At 41.4% G+C, this 16,773-nt stretch overlaps 1 protein-coding gene across 6 annotated transcripts in view; it reads right to left on the reverse strand.

Annotated features, from left to right (window-relative positions):
• Nucleotides 1–33: 33 nt before the first annotated feature.
• TMEM62 (transmembrane protein 62) overlaps nucleotides 34–16,773 on the reverse strand; it is a 39,113-nt gene continuing 22,373 nt past the window's right edge. For 4 of the 6 annotated variants that reach the window (XM_058665976.1, XM_058665974.1, XM_058665978.1 and 1 more), the window contains 5 exons: nucleotides 13,676–13,789; nucleotides 11,819–11,903; nucleotides 8,083–8,187; nucleotides 5,420–5,538; nucleotides 34–1,199 (listed from right to left, as the gene is read on the reverse strand). In XM_058665976.1, the coding sequence (XP_058521959.1) occupies nucleotides 873–1,199; nucleotides 5,420–5,538; nucleotides 8,083–8,187; nucleotides 11,819–11,903; nucleotides 13,676–13,789 (750 nt within the window). In that variant the 3' untranslated portion in view covers nucleotides 34–872. The remainder of the gene's footprint in view (nucleotides 1,200–5,419; nucleotides 5,539–8,082; nucleotides 8,188–11,818; nucleotides 11,904–13,675; nucleotides 13,790–16,773) is intronic. The other 2 variants (XM_058665975.1, XM_058665979.1) reach the window with 1 other exon arrangement.

The following is a 16,773-nucleotide window of genomic DNA, read 5'->3' on the forward strand; positions in this document are numbered from 1 at the left end:
TGGTCTTTTGGAGAAAGTACTCGTGTTTTCGGGTTGTTTTAAATTATTTATTTATTTGAGGCAGACAAAGGGGCAGAGAGAGAGACACAGAACGGAGCGTGCTCCCATCTATCGGGTCACTCCACTAGATCTCCAAACCAGCAGCAGCAGGTTACTCAAATCCCAGGCTCCCATGTAGGTGACAAGTAGCCTACCACATCAGGCACCCTGGCTCCCAGGGCGTGCATTATCAGGAGGCTGGAATCTAGAAAGAGTGCAGTCAGGACTGTCTCAACTGGTGCCTTAACCACTAGGCCAAACGCCTGCCCTCATGGTATTTATTCATTCACTCATTAGTTAAAGCCATCCCCAATTAAGGGGTGAGAGCCCAGACCCTGTGGAAAAACAGGGCTAAGAACTAGTATGTTAATGGTACTCAAGGTTGGGCCCAAGTTCACAGTTTCACTGTCCCTAAAATAGCACCTTTAACCGCCACTGAGTTCCAGGTAGCTGGACAGGTGCTTTACATGGGAAAACCCTAAAAAAAAAAAAAAAAAAACATAACCACTGGGCCTCAGATGCTCCCACACACATACCCATCCTCTGTCCAGTGGGTCTCCTGGATTAGGATTTTTCTCTTCACACATATAAATCAAATCCTTTGCCTCCTTAGGGAAGGAAAGAATCAAGTCATTATTTAGATACTTTTCTGCAGTCAGCATGTAGGACTCCGTAGTGGGTAATCCCTGTTACATCTGGGCATCAAAGGAGCAGCAGCTCCCCTGCAGCTCACACACCAACACTGGCCTTCCACCTGCTACTGGAGCTGAGGCCTGGCCACACAGCTGCAGAGGCTGGATTTCCACCTGGCTGTGCGTGGCGAGACACTGCCCTCAGGAGCTCAGGTGGCTTTTCAAATGCACCATAAAGGTTCCAAATTCAGTGGCGTTCAGTGTCCACACATAACGGATGAGCACAGGGGTCAGCAGTGTCAACCAGGTCCGCAAAGGGGAGACTAAAAAAGCCAGGGCGCCGTGAGTCACATGAAGAAAGTAGCAGGAGTAAAGTTGCCAGATGTAGAGCAGGAGCATCAGCAGGTGCACAGGTACGGTTTTCAAGTATTTTCCTTGATGGAGATGAGACCTGAAGTTGTGGCCGAAGCATCGCTGCAGCAGGCTCCAACACAGGTAAGCCATTAGGGGGATGTTGAAAAACACCAGCTGGAAAAGGAGCATGGAACCGTTAGCTCACCTTGGAGGGCTTGGGTCTGAATACCACCACTGTGGGTGCCTCTTAAGGATGCATGACCCTCTGCCTGTTGATCATACTTCCTGTAACACAACAGTTGTCTTGTTAGTTATGTGTTTGCCTGTGTTCTGGTGAGGAATAATTTACATTGAGATTTCAATTTGTAGTACAGTATTCAATCCACAGTAGATATCTAACAGTGTCTAAGTTGGAATTGAATAATTATATATACACATACATAGAGTACATATACTCTTTTTGGGGGGCAGAACGTGGGGAGGGAGTTGGTTATTAGTGTTTTTTTTTTAATTTAGTTCTGTGTTTTTGTTTGAGGCAACCTGATGAATGCTCAAATACAAATTAGAAGGTCTAAGTTATACTTCAAGTTTAACTGTTGTGTGATTTCATTTATTCACTCAACAAACACTTAGCACCTATTATGTGGAAGGCACTAGGCCAGGTTCTAGGAACAAAGTGATAAACAAGACAAAACTGCTCACATCCTAACAAGGAGAATAGAGGCCAGGAAATACAAAAGATAAGTACAGATTGTGATATGTTCAAAGAAAGAAGTAACTGGGTCATGAGAGGGTAAGTGAGTGAAGTTGAAGAATAGGAACAAGTCAATGGAGGGAAGTGCACTCCAGGCAGAGAAAGCCAAAGAAAGGCCCAGAGGTGGGAGAAGTCTTGGCCTCTTCAAGACAATGCTCTTGGAGCAGGAGAAGCCAGGGAGAAATGGGACCAGTCAGCAGGACCAGATCATGTTGCTGCTCTGCTTAAAAGGGTTTCAAACTGAGACATGGGTGAGGTGATTAATGTTTTAAAAAGACTACATAGTGGGGTGGGGTGGGTGGAGTTGGGAGGGCGGTGGTGCAGCAAGCTAATCCTCCACTTAGTAGCACTGGCATCCCATATGGGTGCCAGTTTGTGTCCTAGCTGCTCCACTTCCAACCCAGCTCCCTGCCTCTGGCTGCTTGGGAAGGCAATGGAGAAAGGTCCAAGTCCTTTAGCCCTTGCACCCACATGGGAGACCTGGAAGAAGTTCCAGGCTCCAAGATTCAGATCAGCCCACCTCTGCCTTTGCAGTCGGGGGAGTGAACCAGTAGATGGAATCTCTTTTTCTCTCTCTATCCCTATCATCTCTTTATAAAATCTGATTTTCCCCAACAAAAATAAATAAGCCCTTTACAAAAGAAAGACTACATGGGATGCTCTCAGGTAAACTGACAGCATGGGAGCAAGAACCACAGTAAGAAAGCTGGCAAAAAATAATTTAGGGGCCTGGCGGTGTAGCCTAGCAGCTAAAGTCCTCGCCTTGAGATCCCTTATGGGCGCCGGTTCTGATCCCAGCAGCTCCACTTCCCATCCAGCTCCCTGCTTGTGGCCTGGGAAAGCAGTCGAGGACGGCCCAATGCATTGGGACCCTGCACCCGTGTGGGAGACCCGGAAGAGGTTCCAGGTTCCCGGCTTCGGATCGGCGCGCATCGGCCTGTTGCGGCTCACTTGGGGAGTGAATCATCGGACGGAAGATCTTCCTCTCTGTCTCTCCTCCTCTGTGTATATCTGGCTGTAATAAAATGAATAAATCTTAAAAAAAAAATAATTTAGAAGGAGATGGTGGTAACAAAGACAAGGAGTAACAGTTGTATCCAATATACATACTGCAGGTTATCAAACAAGGTACAACATGCTAATGAACTATACATAGATATGAAAGAATGTAAAAAAGTGGGAATATATCTTGAAGAAATTGGGTGAACAGTGGAATCATTTACTAACTTTGAAAAAATTATGATGGAACAGATTTGGGGTGGAAATTGAACAACCTGTCAGACACATAATAACATTAAGATGAGGAGGCTGTTAGGCATCTAAAGGAAGATGAAATTGCATCTGGTTGTACAGGCACTTGAAGTGAAAAGATGTCTGGGTCATATTCATTAAAATATGAGGACCAGCATTATGGCATAGCTAAGCTGCCACCTGCAGTGCTGGCATTCTATTTGGGTATTGGTGGAATTCTGGCTGTTGCATTGTTGATCCAACAACTTGTTAATGTGCTCAAAAGTGGCCTGTACCCATAAGGAAGACCCTGATGAAGCTTTTGGCTTCCTGGCTTTGGCCTGGCCCAGCCCTGGCCATTACAGTCATTTAGGGAGTAAACAGGTAGATGGAAGATCTTGCTCGCTCTTATTTTTCTTACACATTTCAAATAAATAAAATGCATCTTTTTAAAAATGCGAATGATAGGACTTGGCATGGTAGCCTAGTGGCTAAAGTCCTCGCCTTGAACACGCCAGGGTCCCATATGGGCACTGGTTCTAATCCTGGTGGCCCCACTTCCCATCCAGCTCCCTGCAGTTGAGGACGGCCCAAAGCTTTGGGATTCTGTACCCATGTGAGAGACCCGGAAGAGTTCCTGGCTCCTGTCTTTGGATCGGCACAGAACCGGCCGCTGCGGTCACTTGGGGAGTGAATCGTCAGACAGGAGATCTTCCTTTCCTCCTCTCTGTATATCTGACTTCGCAATAAAAATTAATAAGTCTTTTTTAAAAATGTGAATGATAGAATTTACGAAGAAAAAACTTTGTTTTTTGGTAAAGTTTGGGTTTCACATAGTATAAAAGTGTTTCTGGCTGTAGGCATCGTGGTGCAAAAGGCTAAACCAGTGCTTGGGCTACCTGTATCCATTGTCAGACAATTTGGTTCAGGTCCCAGTCACTCTGTACTTGTAACATACAGCTGATGATGGCTAAGGACTTGGGTTTCTTTCACAGAGGTGGCAGACTTGGATAGACTTCTGTTCTCCGGGCTTTAGCCTGGCTTACTACTGGTTGCTGCAGGCATTTGAAGAGTGATCTAGCATATGTCTCTGTCTCTGCCTTACTCTGATAGTCTGTCTGTCTTTCCTTCCTTCCTTCCTTTCTTTTTCCCTTCCCTTCCCTTCCCTTCCCTTCCCTTCCCTTCCCTTCCCTTCCCTTCCCTTCCCTTCCCTTCCCTTTCCTTCCATCTAATGATTCACTCCCCAATTGACTCCAATGGTGCTGCGCCAATACAAACCCAGCATCTAGGAACTTCTTCCAGTTCTCCCACATGGGTGCAGGGTTCCAAGGCTTTGGGCCGTCCTCAACTGTTTTCCCAGGCCAACTACAAGGAGCTGGATGGGAAGCAGGGCTGCCGGGATTAGAACTGGTACCCAAATGGGATCCCGGCACATTCAAGGCGAGGACTTTAGCCACTAGGTCACCGCGCCGGGCCCTCTGCTACTCTTTCAAAGACAAATGAACAGTGTTCCTGACAACTGCCACCCCTACATACCTGAAGAATGCAACTGGACACAGGACCTACTCACATGTATAATGCTGCTCTGAATACAAGGTTCTGGAGCAGGTCAGTGTCGGCAACGCAGAGCCCCCTTCTCCCCTTCCCCCTCCCCCGCTCCACTTGGCTGTCTAATCCTGCTGTGTTTCATTGCCCCGTTTGGAGGCCTTGAACTTGTGCTGAACACTTCAGTGTTTCCACATCTCTTTCAAAACTCCCAGCCTATCTCAGATGTTGATCCACAAGTCCCATTAGGTGAATAAAATAGTTAGGTAGATGCTTTTCAAATTTGTTCACTGACTTTTGCTATGGATCAGGAATTTTGGGGGGTATGTTTACTTTAAAGGAATTCAATGTAAAAATTCAATATATTAGTGTTTCTCAAATAAGCATAAAGCAAGGATGTTACTGAGACCCTGAGGTCTAGGTTTTGCTTTGTGCAGTTTCCACTGAATAAGTGACCCATTTTTCTCATGTCTATTTTTTTTCTTCTTCCCTCTGAAATAGTTTCTTCTTCCTTACCATAATCAGTTTTGGTTTACTCAGAACCTAATTTTCCTACTATAACTCCCAAATTTCATTTTTGTCAATAATAAAGTGCAACAAAACAAATAGAAACTTTTTTCTTCTTATAAAACCTGCATGTAGTCCAAAAAAGTATTTTAGATGTTTATATGACAGTAACAAAAGACAAAATTTAGGAAACACTCCAAAGGCAAACAAAACATCAGTTAATAAAAATTGCCCTGAAAGTAAAGTTGGAAAGATGATTTATGGTGTTTAGTTTAGGAATCTGGATTTTATTCATAAGTGCTATGCATTTAATCCAGCAAGACCAAGATTCTCTCGAAATGCAGTTCTGGTATCTTACCTGTAGAATTCCAACTATAAATGTAACACTGCCTTGTAGGAAATGTCCACTAACAAAAGTTCCAAAGGAAAAGCAGCAACCCAAATGGCCATCAATGATTTCACCACAAAACCATGGTCCTGAGAGGAGCAAAGGCCAGAAAAGGAGATTAGACAACCATCACTCTGCTTCCATAGGAGGAAGATAAAATTCACAAAGGTCAGAAAGAGGTGGGCATGTGGCAAGGGATAAGATGTACTTGGGAAGCTTGCATCCTTACTGAAATTTGTGGATTTGAGTTCTGGCTCCACTTCTGATTCCAGCTTCCTGCAAATTTCTACTCTGGGAAGCAGCAATCAAGCCTCAAGAAGCTGAGTCCCTTCCATCCACAAAGGAAACTCCAGACTGAGTTTCTGGCTTCCAGCCTGGGTACAGCTCATTCACAACTACTGTAGGTGTAGGGAGATCTCTTGTCTATCTCTGTCTTTCTGCCAACAAAGACACTATTTTATTTTATTCATATATACAGAGAAGAGGAGAGACAGAGAGAAAGATCTTATGTCCATTGATTCACTCTATAAGTGGCTGCAATAGCCAGAGCTATGCCAATCCGAAGCCAGGAGCCAGGAGCCTCTTCCAGGTCTCCCATGTGGGTACAGGATCCCAATGCTCTGGGTCGTCCTCAACTGCTTACCAGGTCACAAGCAGGGAGCTGGATGGGAAGTGAGGCTGCCAGGATTAGACCCAGCATCCACATGGGATCCCAGCACATGCAAAGCGAGGACTTTAGCCCCTAGACTACCATGCTGGGCCTGCAACTATTTTATTTTAAAACTCATGGGAATTGTGTAATAAAAAAAAATCATAGATTTCAAAAAATTTTGCACTAAAATATATCTTCTAATTTCATTTTCCATAAACATTTTAAAATGTCCTTATACATGGTGAGATATATTTATGGCATTAATAAAGAGACATGAGACTAGTCATTTGTAAGCATTTTATCTCACAGTGTCTCTTTTTGGCACTGACTCCAAAATAAATAATTTTTAAAAGAGTGATAACAGGGGCCAGCATGGTGGCTCAAGAGGTTCATCCTCTACCTATAAGCACCGCCATCTCATATGGGCACCAGTCTGTGTACGAGCTACTATGCTTCCCGTCCAGCTCCCAGCTTATGACCTTGGGAAAGCAGCAGAAGGTATATTCAGTCCTTGGGTCCTGCACCCACATGGGAGAGCCAGAGAAGGTTCCTGGCTTCAGACTGGATCAGCTCCGGCCATTACAGCAATTTGGGGAGTGAACCAGCAGATGGAAGATTTTTCTCTCTCTCTAGTCTCTGTAACTCTGCCTTTCCAATAAAAAATAAACAAATCTTAAAAAAATGACAAGGTAGGCCCGGTGATGTGGCCTAGCGGCTAAAGTCCTCGCCTTGAAAGCCCCAGGATCCCATATGGGCACCGGTTCTAATCCCGGAAGCTCCACTGCCCATCCAGCTCCCTGCTTGTGGCTGGGACACTGCACCCGTGTGGGAGACCCGGAAGAGGTTCCAGGTTCCCGGCTTCGGATCGGCGCGCACCGGCCTGTTGCAGCTCACTTGGGGAGTGAATCATCGGACGGAAGATATTCCTCTCTGTCTCTCCTCCTCTGTGTATATCTGGCTGTAATAAAAAAAAAAAAAAAAGAAAAAAAATGACAGGAAACAGTCACAATTATTTTTTCAAAATGTAAACATTATCAATGCTTGCAGCAGTAGGGTTCAATTTTTTTAATCACTAGTTTTTTTTCTCTAATATCTATTATGTAAGCCCTACAAGAGACATGTTAGCCTAATAAGTCTTTTTCTCACCAAATTTCAACTTTTCAAATGAAGCAACCTCTGCACCTTTAATATTTTAAAATATTTTTAATATTTTGGTTCACCCCTTTGGGTAAGACAAATGTCAAAACCTGCTCAACTTATCTTCTAACAAGAAAATTTACCTCTAAAGTTTTCTTTGATCAACCTGTTGCAGCTTGATACCATTTACAAAAATGTAAAGAGCATGTTTTTAACGTTCTGGCAGGTGTTACGAGTAAAGTCCAAACACAGAATGAAAAGGTAAAACAAAGACTAAATCCCAGCAACAAATAGGCTAATACTCCTAATTGAGTCACCAAAAGATATAAGCAAGAAGCCTAACAGAGACTTGCAGCGCTTCCTGTTTTCAGTAAGTACCCAAGTAACTTCATGAGCGTTTGTTGTAACGGTATTGGCTGAAGAGCTCAGAGAGGTGTGGACTGAGTGCTTATCTTGGGTCTACCTGTGTGCCATGCATTAGGAAATACTCACTGCCACATACACAAGGCATTAAATGCAGTGCTAGGCACAGAGCGGAACAAGGGACACAAGAAACCAATGCATATTCTAGTGAGAAAAAACAAACAGTAAACAAGATAATCATAAATTCTGATAAATGTAATGAAACAAGGATAAAGCTTTATGGTAATCAAAGGTTGCTCTGAGAGAGTTTTGACAAAACATTGAATTCTTTAATGGTCTTCTTAGTACCCTTAACTTGGTGGTGAATAAATGTCCTTTTCACTTTTTATACCCTCAAGAATCTAAACTATTCTCTTGTCGAAATTCACAATATGTGCTTTGGCAGGATTTTCTACAAATTAGAGTTGATTTATCTACTTACCAAACACTGTGTATATGGTCAGCAGCAACATAGAATAGTAGAAGATGTTTACTTTGCACAAGATATGCAGGGAGTATGAGGTAAGATTTATATTTCCAGGAGGTTCTAAACAAAAAAAGTTGAAAAATCCAGTGAACAGAAGCAAAGTTCAGTTTCTCTATGCCATGTCCTAGATGACTGCTGTGAGCTCGCTACTACTACCTTCAGCAAATCTTGTGTCATGCAGGAACTACACAGAGGATACTACTTTAAAGTCAGAGCCCTGGAGAACAATGTGTTTATAACTGTAGAGCATAGGATATTCAAAGAAACGATGTCATTGTAACACCATATATTAACAGAGGCATAGGTATAATTATAATCTTTATCTCATAATACTGAAATTACAAATATACATATATTTCTTTATATATACATATATAAAATTACTGAAAACCACAGAGGCATCTGCCAGAGAACTATACTGTTTTATTTTCATGTAAGTTTGAAAGATAGCTCATTGTTAAAAGGATAACAAGTCCCTACTTTCTACATGATTTATTCAAATATATTTATGTATATCAAAGAACTGTCCAAACTTTTCCATTCTTTTTTTTAAATTTTATTATTTTTTTAATTGGAAAGTCAGATATACAGAGAGCTGGAGAGACAGAGAGGAAGATCTTTCGTCCATTGATTCACTCCCCAAGCAGCCACAACGACCAGAGCTGCACTGATCCAAAGCCAGGAGCCTAGAGCCTCTTCTGGGTCTCCCACAAGGGTGCAGGATCCCAAGGCTTTGGGTCCTGCTCGACTACTTTCCCAAGTCACAAGCGGGGAGCTAGATGGGAAGCAGGTCTGCCAGGATTAGAACCGGCACCCATATGGGATCCTGGCACATGCAGGGTGAACGCTTTAACCGACAGGCTAACAAGCTGGGCCCAAAATTTTTCCATTCTTTAAAGAATAGTTATTTACTCTTCATTTAAGGGGATGTGTATAGTAAATGTGTAATGGAGACTATTATATCTAGCAGCATGTAATTTAACTTAATGGCATTGTAAATTTCTATTTTTCTTCCTGTTGTTGATTTTGTATTGTGGCTTTTCACTTAAGGGGATGTACAGTAACTGTTCAATTGAGACTATCATATTCAGATGTGAGGATGCAATTCAGTACGCATCTCTACTTCCAGATCCAAGATGGACTCCCAATGAAACTGTTTACTGTATCTTGACAATAGTATGCTGGATTCTGCCATTGTCCATGCCCTCAATGATGAGCATATGACTGTGTAGGAAGAACTATACTATAGCAATGATATAGGGGAACTCAGTGAGGGTGCAGGGAATTGGGGAGAGGATAAGGGCAATCCCAGGGCCTATGGAACTGTATCATAAAATGATAATAATAAAAAGTAGTAAAAAATATATAAATAAAAAATAAAACATTTGTTTTTCATAATATGGATAAAATGCATATTATTTTAAAAGCTGCATGGATTTCAAAAACATTTTGCATCAAAATAAATGTAGCTTTCATTCCATTTCTCCGTAATTTTTGAAGTACCTTTGTATTGTTTAAAATTTAAATAGTATGTGGAGATATACACTGTACTTATTTAAGAAAGCAGCTAGTATAAATTATTGATATGTAAATTTAATATTTCTTTAAAATTCATAATGCACATTCAATCCTCATGTGACTTAAGAAAACTAGGAGAAAGACACTATCAATACTTACCAAAGGTTGTGACTGATTCTTTTGGATTTAGACCACACACAATGGTTTCTACCTATGTGCCATATTACAGGGCTTGAGTTTGAGTCCAGCTTCCTGTGAGTGCACACTCTGGGAAGTAGCACATGATAGCTCAAGCCCTTGGTTCCCTGTCACCACATGGGAGACCAGAATTGAGTTTCTGGCTTCCAGCTTTGGCTCAGCCCATCCTAGTGATTGCAGGTTATCTGGGAGAGGGAACTAGAGGAAGAGAGCTCTGTTTCTCCCTGCGTCTAAATAAGTAAAAGATTAACGGATGTTTCAGTTTCATAAACCTGAGATTGGATTTAGGATTCTACATATTTTTTAATGTCTGTGGGTGTTTCTGACGGGGTGTAGGCTTGAGAATCACTGCAAGAAAGTAGAAGGAATGAAAAGAGGTTTTCCAAGCACAAGAATGTAGGGAGACCAAAGGGACCATTCCACTTTACTCACTTGTCCCATCAGCCTCGCCAGAAGCAACTGACAGGATCAAAGTGAGATTAAGCAGTGAATGATGGCAGGAGCTGAAAACTAGGGAGAAAACTTATCTAGTTGCACCTACATGTTTATACTTCTCTGATCACTTCTAAACAGTTCAAGTTAGTGCTTTCGTATGTGGTTACAAACAGTTTTCTTATTAGAAAAGGCACAATAAGTAGAAAAGTTTTTCTCCTCTGTTCATTATTCTAAATGCTCACGAAAAGCCTGACTATTCAGTGGTATCAGTCTAAGGTCACTAAAAAAATACTAATTTCAAGGAAATAAATAGCCAACAGCCTTTTGAATGCTCCAAACTCGCATCTGTAAATCTTGGCAAAATTGTTTTAGCCACTCTCAGAAGTAGCATGCCAACTCTGTATTACCCGTTTTAGGCGGGGGCAAAATTCAATACACTTCATATTTATAGAGGTGCTAGGCACAAAGCAGGTACATATATTCATATTAATCATTTAGGGCCATTGGTGGAGAGACAAACCCTGATAAGTCACCCTTGGGAACTCTTGATTCTGACACCGAAGAATATTTCTCTAAGTTGCAGGCTGTCAACTATGAAGCAATGGTTAATAAGGAAGGAATCTGGTTAGAAATTAGGGTCTTCCCCATCCAGTGTTCCCTTTTTAAAAATTCACATCGCTCTTATAGAGGCTGCGAATGAGTAACTTCACTGTTCATTAATCATGACTATAACAGATTATCTGGTATAAGGGAGCACACAAAGGTGCAGACAGCCATCAGGAAAGCTGGAAGGCATGTGAGCCAAGGTCTTCCTTATAATTTTTTTTTAGGCTGCTGTGCACAATTAACTCAGAACTATGTATGTGCCATTTAAATCTTATATAACTATTTTTAGTACTTTATCATCAATTATTTGAATCAACAGTATTTTTTCTAAATTAAAAGTATTTCATATAAAAATGAACTTGCGGGCTTGGCACAAAAGCCTAGTGGCTAAATCCTCACATTGCATGCACCAGGATCCCATATTGCTGCTGGTTTATGTCCCGGTTGCTCCACTTCCTATCCAGCTCCCTGCTTGTGGCCTGGGAAAGCAATAGAGGACAGCCCAAAGCCTTTGGACCATGTACCCATGGTGAGAGACCTGGAAGAAGTTCCTGGCTCTTGGCTTCAGATTGGCTCAGCTCAGGCTGTTGCAGCCACTTTAGGAGTGAACCAGCAGATGGAAGATCTTTCTATATATCTGTCTTTTCAATAAAAAATAAATAAACCTTTTAAAAAAGTGAACTTGCTACTTAGATTAAAAGGTGGTCATTTGGAGCTATTTCTGTGACTCTTCCACTTATTTTACTGCTAGGTACCAACAAAAATTAAATTTTTTTCAAGACAAGAATATCATGGGAGAAGAGTACTGGTTCAAAGCATGCACTTCAGAGCACATATAAACAATTTATGCTTCTGTTTATGACTTGGTAACCGGAAAGCATTCTGTGGCACTGTGAAATAAAGTCTTCTAACAATAGAACAAACCAGGACTAACCTTTAAACTTTGGGTATCCTAGATACCTAAAAGTAATGAGAACAGCAAGCTGGATCAGCACAATCATCACAAAGATGACCCGGACCTGCAGAGAAATAGATGCTGATGTGAAATAGATACATGGGAACAGCATGTAAGGTGTTTAAACTGGCCTCATCAACAAAAATGGAAAAAATATCTGTGCTATTAGAGACAATAAAAAACAAATATTTTGATCTTTGTCCCAGTTCCTGGCCAAGGCTCCGAAAACCCTTGTAATAATGGATCATATATGTGGTAGTGGTTCTTAAACATTATATTGCCTAGGGCCTGGCTAAAGTCCTCATGGCTAAAGTCCTTGCCATATGCATGCACCAGGATCCCATATGGATGCAATTCATGTCCTGGCTGCTCTACTTCCTTTCCAGCTCCCTGTTTGTGGCCTGGGAAAGCAGCAGAGGATGGCCCAAAGCCTTGGGACTCTGTACCCATGTGGGAGACCTGGAAGAAGCTCTTGGCTCCTGGCTTCATATCAGCTTAGCTCCACTGTTGCAGCCACTTAGGGAGTGATTCAGCCAATGGAAGATCTTTCTGTCTCTCCTCTCCATAAATCTGACTTTCCAATAAAAAAATGGATGAATCTTTAAAAAAAATTATATTGCCTAGTAATATCATAAGCCATCTTAGTTTATCTAAATACATTCCATCATGTTCACACAATGATGGAATTGTTTAAATGTACTTCTCAGCATGTATTTCAGTGCTGATGGGCATTGCAGAATAATGAGTTAAATAAGCCACCTCCTTGGATGCCTACATCCCATATGGTTCAAGTCTTGACTTGTCCATTTCTAATCCAGCTACCCTGATGGAGTTCTAGACTCTTGACTTTGATGAGACCTGCTGCTGACTATTGTGGGCAATTGAGAAGTGAAACAACAGATGAAAAAAATCCCTCTCCCTCTCTTTTGCTCTTTCAAGTAGATTTAAAAATAAATAAATAAAATAAATGAGCATTAGAAAAAAAAAAAAAAAGCTGCCCATGACTATGTTTGGTCTTTGTCTCTGGCTCCTCACCTCTGGAGTGAAAAAGCAAAAGAAGTGTGTTTTGTTACTTGTAACAAGCTCCTTTCCTCTAAGTCAGAGTTTGTTAGTGACTTCTGAAAAGCCTTGAAGGATGGGGCTGGCTTCCAGGAAGACTGTGTTTTGAGGGTGGGGAAGTTTCAGCCTCTCACTACTGCATTGTTGAATTGATCACCAATGGCCAGTTAATTCATAATGCCTTAATGATGATACCTCTATCAAAGCCCTAACTAAGGAGCTTCAGAGAACTTCCAGGCTGATAAGCACATGAAGATGCTGTGAAGGTAGTATGTGCCTGCACTGCACTACACCCCACACTGTGCCCTACACATCTCTCCCATTGAGCTAGTCCTGAGTGTACTAATTTTTTTCCAAACATATGTATACATATATATTTTTAAATTTATTTTTGATAAGTATTCTGGGAGAAGGGGAGAGCGAGAGGTAAAGGGGGAAGCCATACCCAGCCTCCCAAAAGTCCCAGTACCCAGGGATGGGGAACCATCACCCGATATCAACCCAGGGTCCCAATGTGGTGCATGTTCCAAGGGTTCTGCCCAAGTGGTTTGGATAGTTCTAAAATGCTGTCGATTTCACCGATCCAAGGACAAGGTAGCCCTCCCGATGTCCACTGGCTGACATAATTCACCTTAGGTCTCTATTCACCCGGATTTATGCTGTTATCATTTAACTGGAGTAGTTGTCCAATTTGTTCTTGTCACCCGATTACATTATTGATGACTTTGCATTTACCATATCCAATAAGCACACACATGTTTAACTGAATCCACTCACCACAGTACAGTGCTCGGTAAGGAGAATAAAGGAGGCCACGGGATCAAATGTGAGATGAATATTCTCTTGAATAGAAAATGTGTGATGAGCATTCTTGCTTCTTCCAGCAGAATCCTAGTTATCAGCACAGCACAGAGGTCATTTGCATGCATTAAACAAATAAAGGGTGCAGGTGTTTAGCTTGGTGGTTGAGGTCCCTGGTTTCAATCTCTAGTTCCAGTTCCTCACTGGAGCTTCCTGCCACCCACATGAGAGACTGGTAGACAGTTTCCAGTTTCTTTGCTTCGGCTTGGCCCAGCTCTGTGAGTACCTGGACAGTGGCCAGATGGGCGCTAGCTCTTTTACTCCTGCTCTCTCCCTTTCGAATAGAAAAACTAACTTATATAATCTTCTGTATTACATTCACTACTTATAAAAGTAACTCAAAAACGTTCCCAATAGTTTGTTTTTTTCTGAACTTCTTCATTTTTGTTCACTTACTTTTAATTTCCTTCCAAATACTTGGAGAATTTTCTTGTTTTAAAAAATGTGTCAAGACAGAGACAGAGAGAGCTCTTATGATAGTTCACTGCCAGAAGCATGTAATGCCTGGAGCTGGGCCAGGACTGATGAGTCATAATCCAGGTGTCCCACGTACATGGCAGGAACTCAATTGTCTTAGCCATCACTGCACCTCCCAGGGTCTACATTAGTGGGAAGCTAGAGTCAGGTGCAGGAATTTAATCCAAGCATGATGATGTGTGATATGGGAAGGTGGCATCTCAATTGCTAGCTAAAAGCCTGCTTCTTCTACACATTTTTAATAGCATTTATTCTAAACCTTGAAATGCTAGGCTTGAACTAGAATTATCAGCAGATATGCATGATTATTTTCTTCAAAAACAGTCTTCATTTTTCTTTGTGGACTGAGAAGACCTAGCAATAATTACGAATCCAAAAGCACTAGGCCTTCTGGGCCACGCTAAGACTGTGGTATCAAAACATCATTTCTCATTACAAGGTACCCGTGCTCTTACAGAAATGGCTGATTTTAGTCTAAGTATGAAGTGAACAAGAGCTTTAACTATAGTTGGCAAAAAAAAAAAAAAATACCAACAAAGACTATTGCAGTTATTTCAAAGGACCTATAGTCAACAGGAAGAGCTCCACACTAGTCTAAGATGGAACAATTTGAAAAGAAAGTAAATAAATCTGAGGGCTAACCAAATATACACCAAACATACATTTTTAAAATATTGAACTAATGAATAATGTTAATACAGTCTCATTGGTCACCTCTGATGATTCATCATTCTGAAAACTGGTTTAGAAAAGAGAGGGGGTGCCAGCACAGTAGCCTAGTGGCTAAATCCTCGTCTTGCATGCCAGGGATCCCACCCATATGGGTGCCGGTTCCTGCCCCAATTGCTCCACTTCCCATACAGCTCCCTGCTTGTGTCCTGGAAAAGCAGTAGAGGACAGCCCAAAGCTTGGGTCCCTGCATCCCTGTGAAAGACTCAGAAGAAGCTCCTGGCTCCTGGCTTTGGATTGGCTTAGCTCCAGCTGTTGAAGCTACCTGGAGATTGAACCAACAGACAGAAGATCTTTCTCTCTGTCTCTTGTTCTCTCTGTAAATCTGACTTTACAATAATAATATCTTAAAAAAAAAAAAAGAAAAGAAAAGGGAAAAGGGCTTAGGGGAAGGAATCAAGAATTTATTCTACATTTTCTGTATAAACTCTGTGTCTGAGTCCCAGAATGAAAAAATTTTCTTCTTTATAAGACTACTATAATTAGTATTTCTTTAATAAGAAGGGACAACTTAAATATCACAATCTTATAAAAACTAATGAAAGAAAAAAACGAACCTAGGCAAGGTTCATCAACGACTATTGAAAAAGGAAAGACTGACTCAGGAATAAAACAGCAGCATGCTGGACATGGCTTGGCTTGCCTGGCTCACAGGGGCCAATTGTTAAAGTGTCAGGAATCTTGCAACTTGCTTAGCATTGTATTGGTAACTTAAAAGCCACCATGGCGAGGATATTTCTACTAAGGAAATTGGTACAAATCAGGGAAATGCTACAAACCAATCTGCCTCAACATGATTGTTAAACATTTATAAACACATTATTAGATAAGGCTCTGGCAGTTGTAACCCTTCGGGGAATGAATGAGTGGATGGCAGATTTCTCTCTCTCCACCTCTCTTCCTCTCTATATCCCCTGCCCTCCACTGCCCAATGTCTCTCTATGTAACTCTTTCAACTAAAAATAATAAGTATATCTTAAAAGAAAAAAGATGGAAGACACAAATCAGCTAAATAAAATGTATTACCCTAAGTCTGGATTCTGATTTGAACCAACTAAATGCAATATATCACAGGTCTACAAAAAAATTCATGGAAAATGCAAATTGTGAAAAAAGCAGGCATAGATTCCAACCATCTTTGCACCCAAATTAGTTTCTTTTCATTCTATATTTCCACACTTTGTGACGTACCCTCACATATATAGGACAAAAGGTGAAACCTGAACACCATCTGGACACCTGGATAGTAAGAAATCAGTGCCAAGATTTCAGGTGTGATGTAGCATCATGGCTTCTTTCTTTCTTTTTTCCCTAACAATAGTCCTTTACCTTTTAATATCACACAGTGACACAGTTACAGACAAAACAACATCCTGGTCCAGGGAGGGGAGAAGTGGATAGAAGCAGAAATGAACCAAGATTGGGCCTGAGCTGTTCCTGCTTTATTCTCATGATGATGAAGATAGGAAAGAATTGATTCTAGGTATGTCTATAGCCTCAACTCTCTTTGAAAGGATGCAATTTCTAATAGGAAAGAAATTCAGAGTACATCCCTTCTACAGCTCCCTTCTAAAGTTTCTTTTTTATACTATACAGAACACTTCAAAGATGGGTGGCATAGCAAAGTGTCTCCTCTTGCATGGATCTACAGACTTTTCCATCTCCGGACTGAAACTAAGATTGCCCACCATATGGGAATGTTTTGTGGATTAAGTAAAAACTTCTAAGTGCTGGCCACCTTCTGAGAAAGAGCTTAGTAAATAATCACCTCCTGCTCAGCTTGTCTCTGTGGAAAGCAAATTAAAAAA

The sequence above is a fragment of the Ochotona princeps genome, chromosome 6 (assembly GCF_030435755.1).
Source record: "Ochotona princeps isolate mOchPri1 chromosome 6, mOchPri1.hap1, whole genome shotgun sequence".
NCBI lineage: Eukaryota > Metazoa > Chordata > Mammalia > Lagomorpha > Ochotonidae > Ochotona > Ochotona princeps.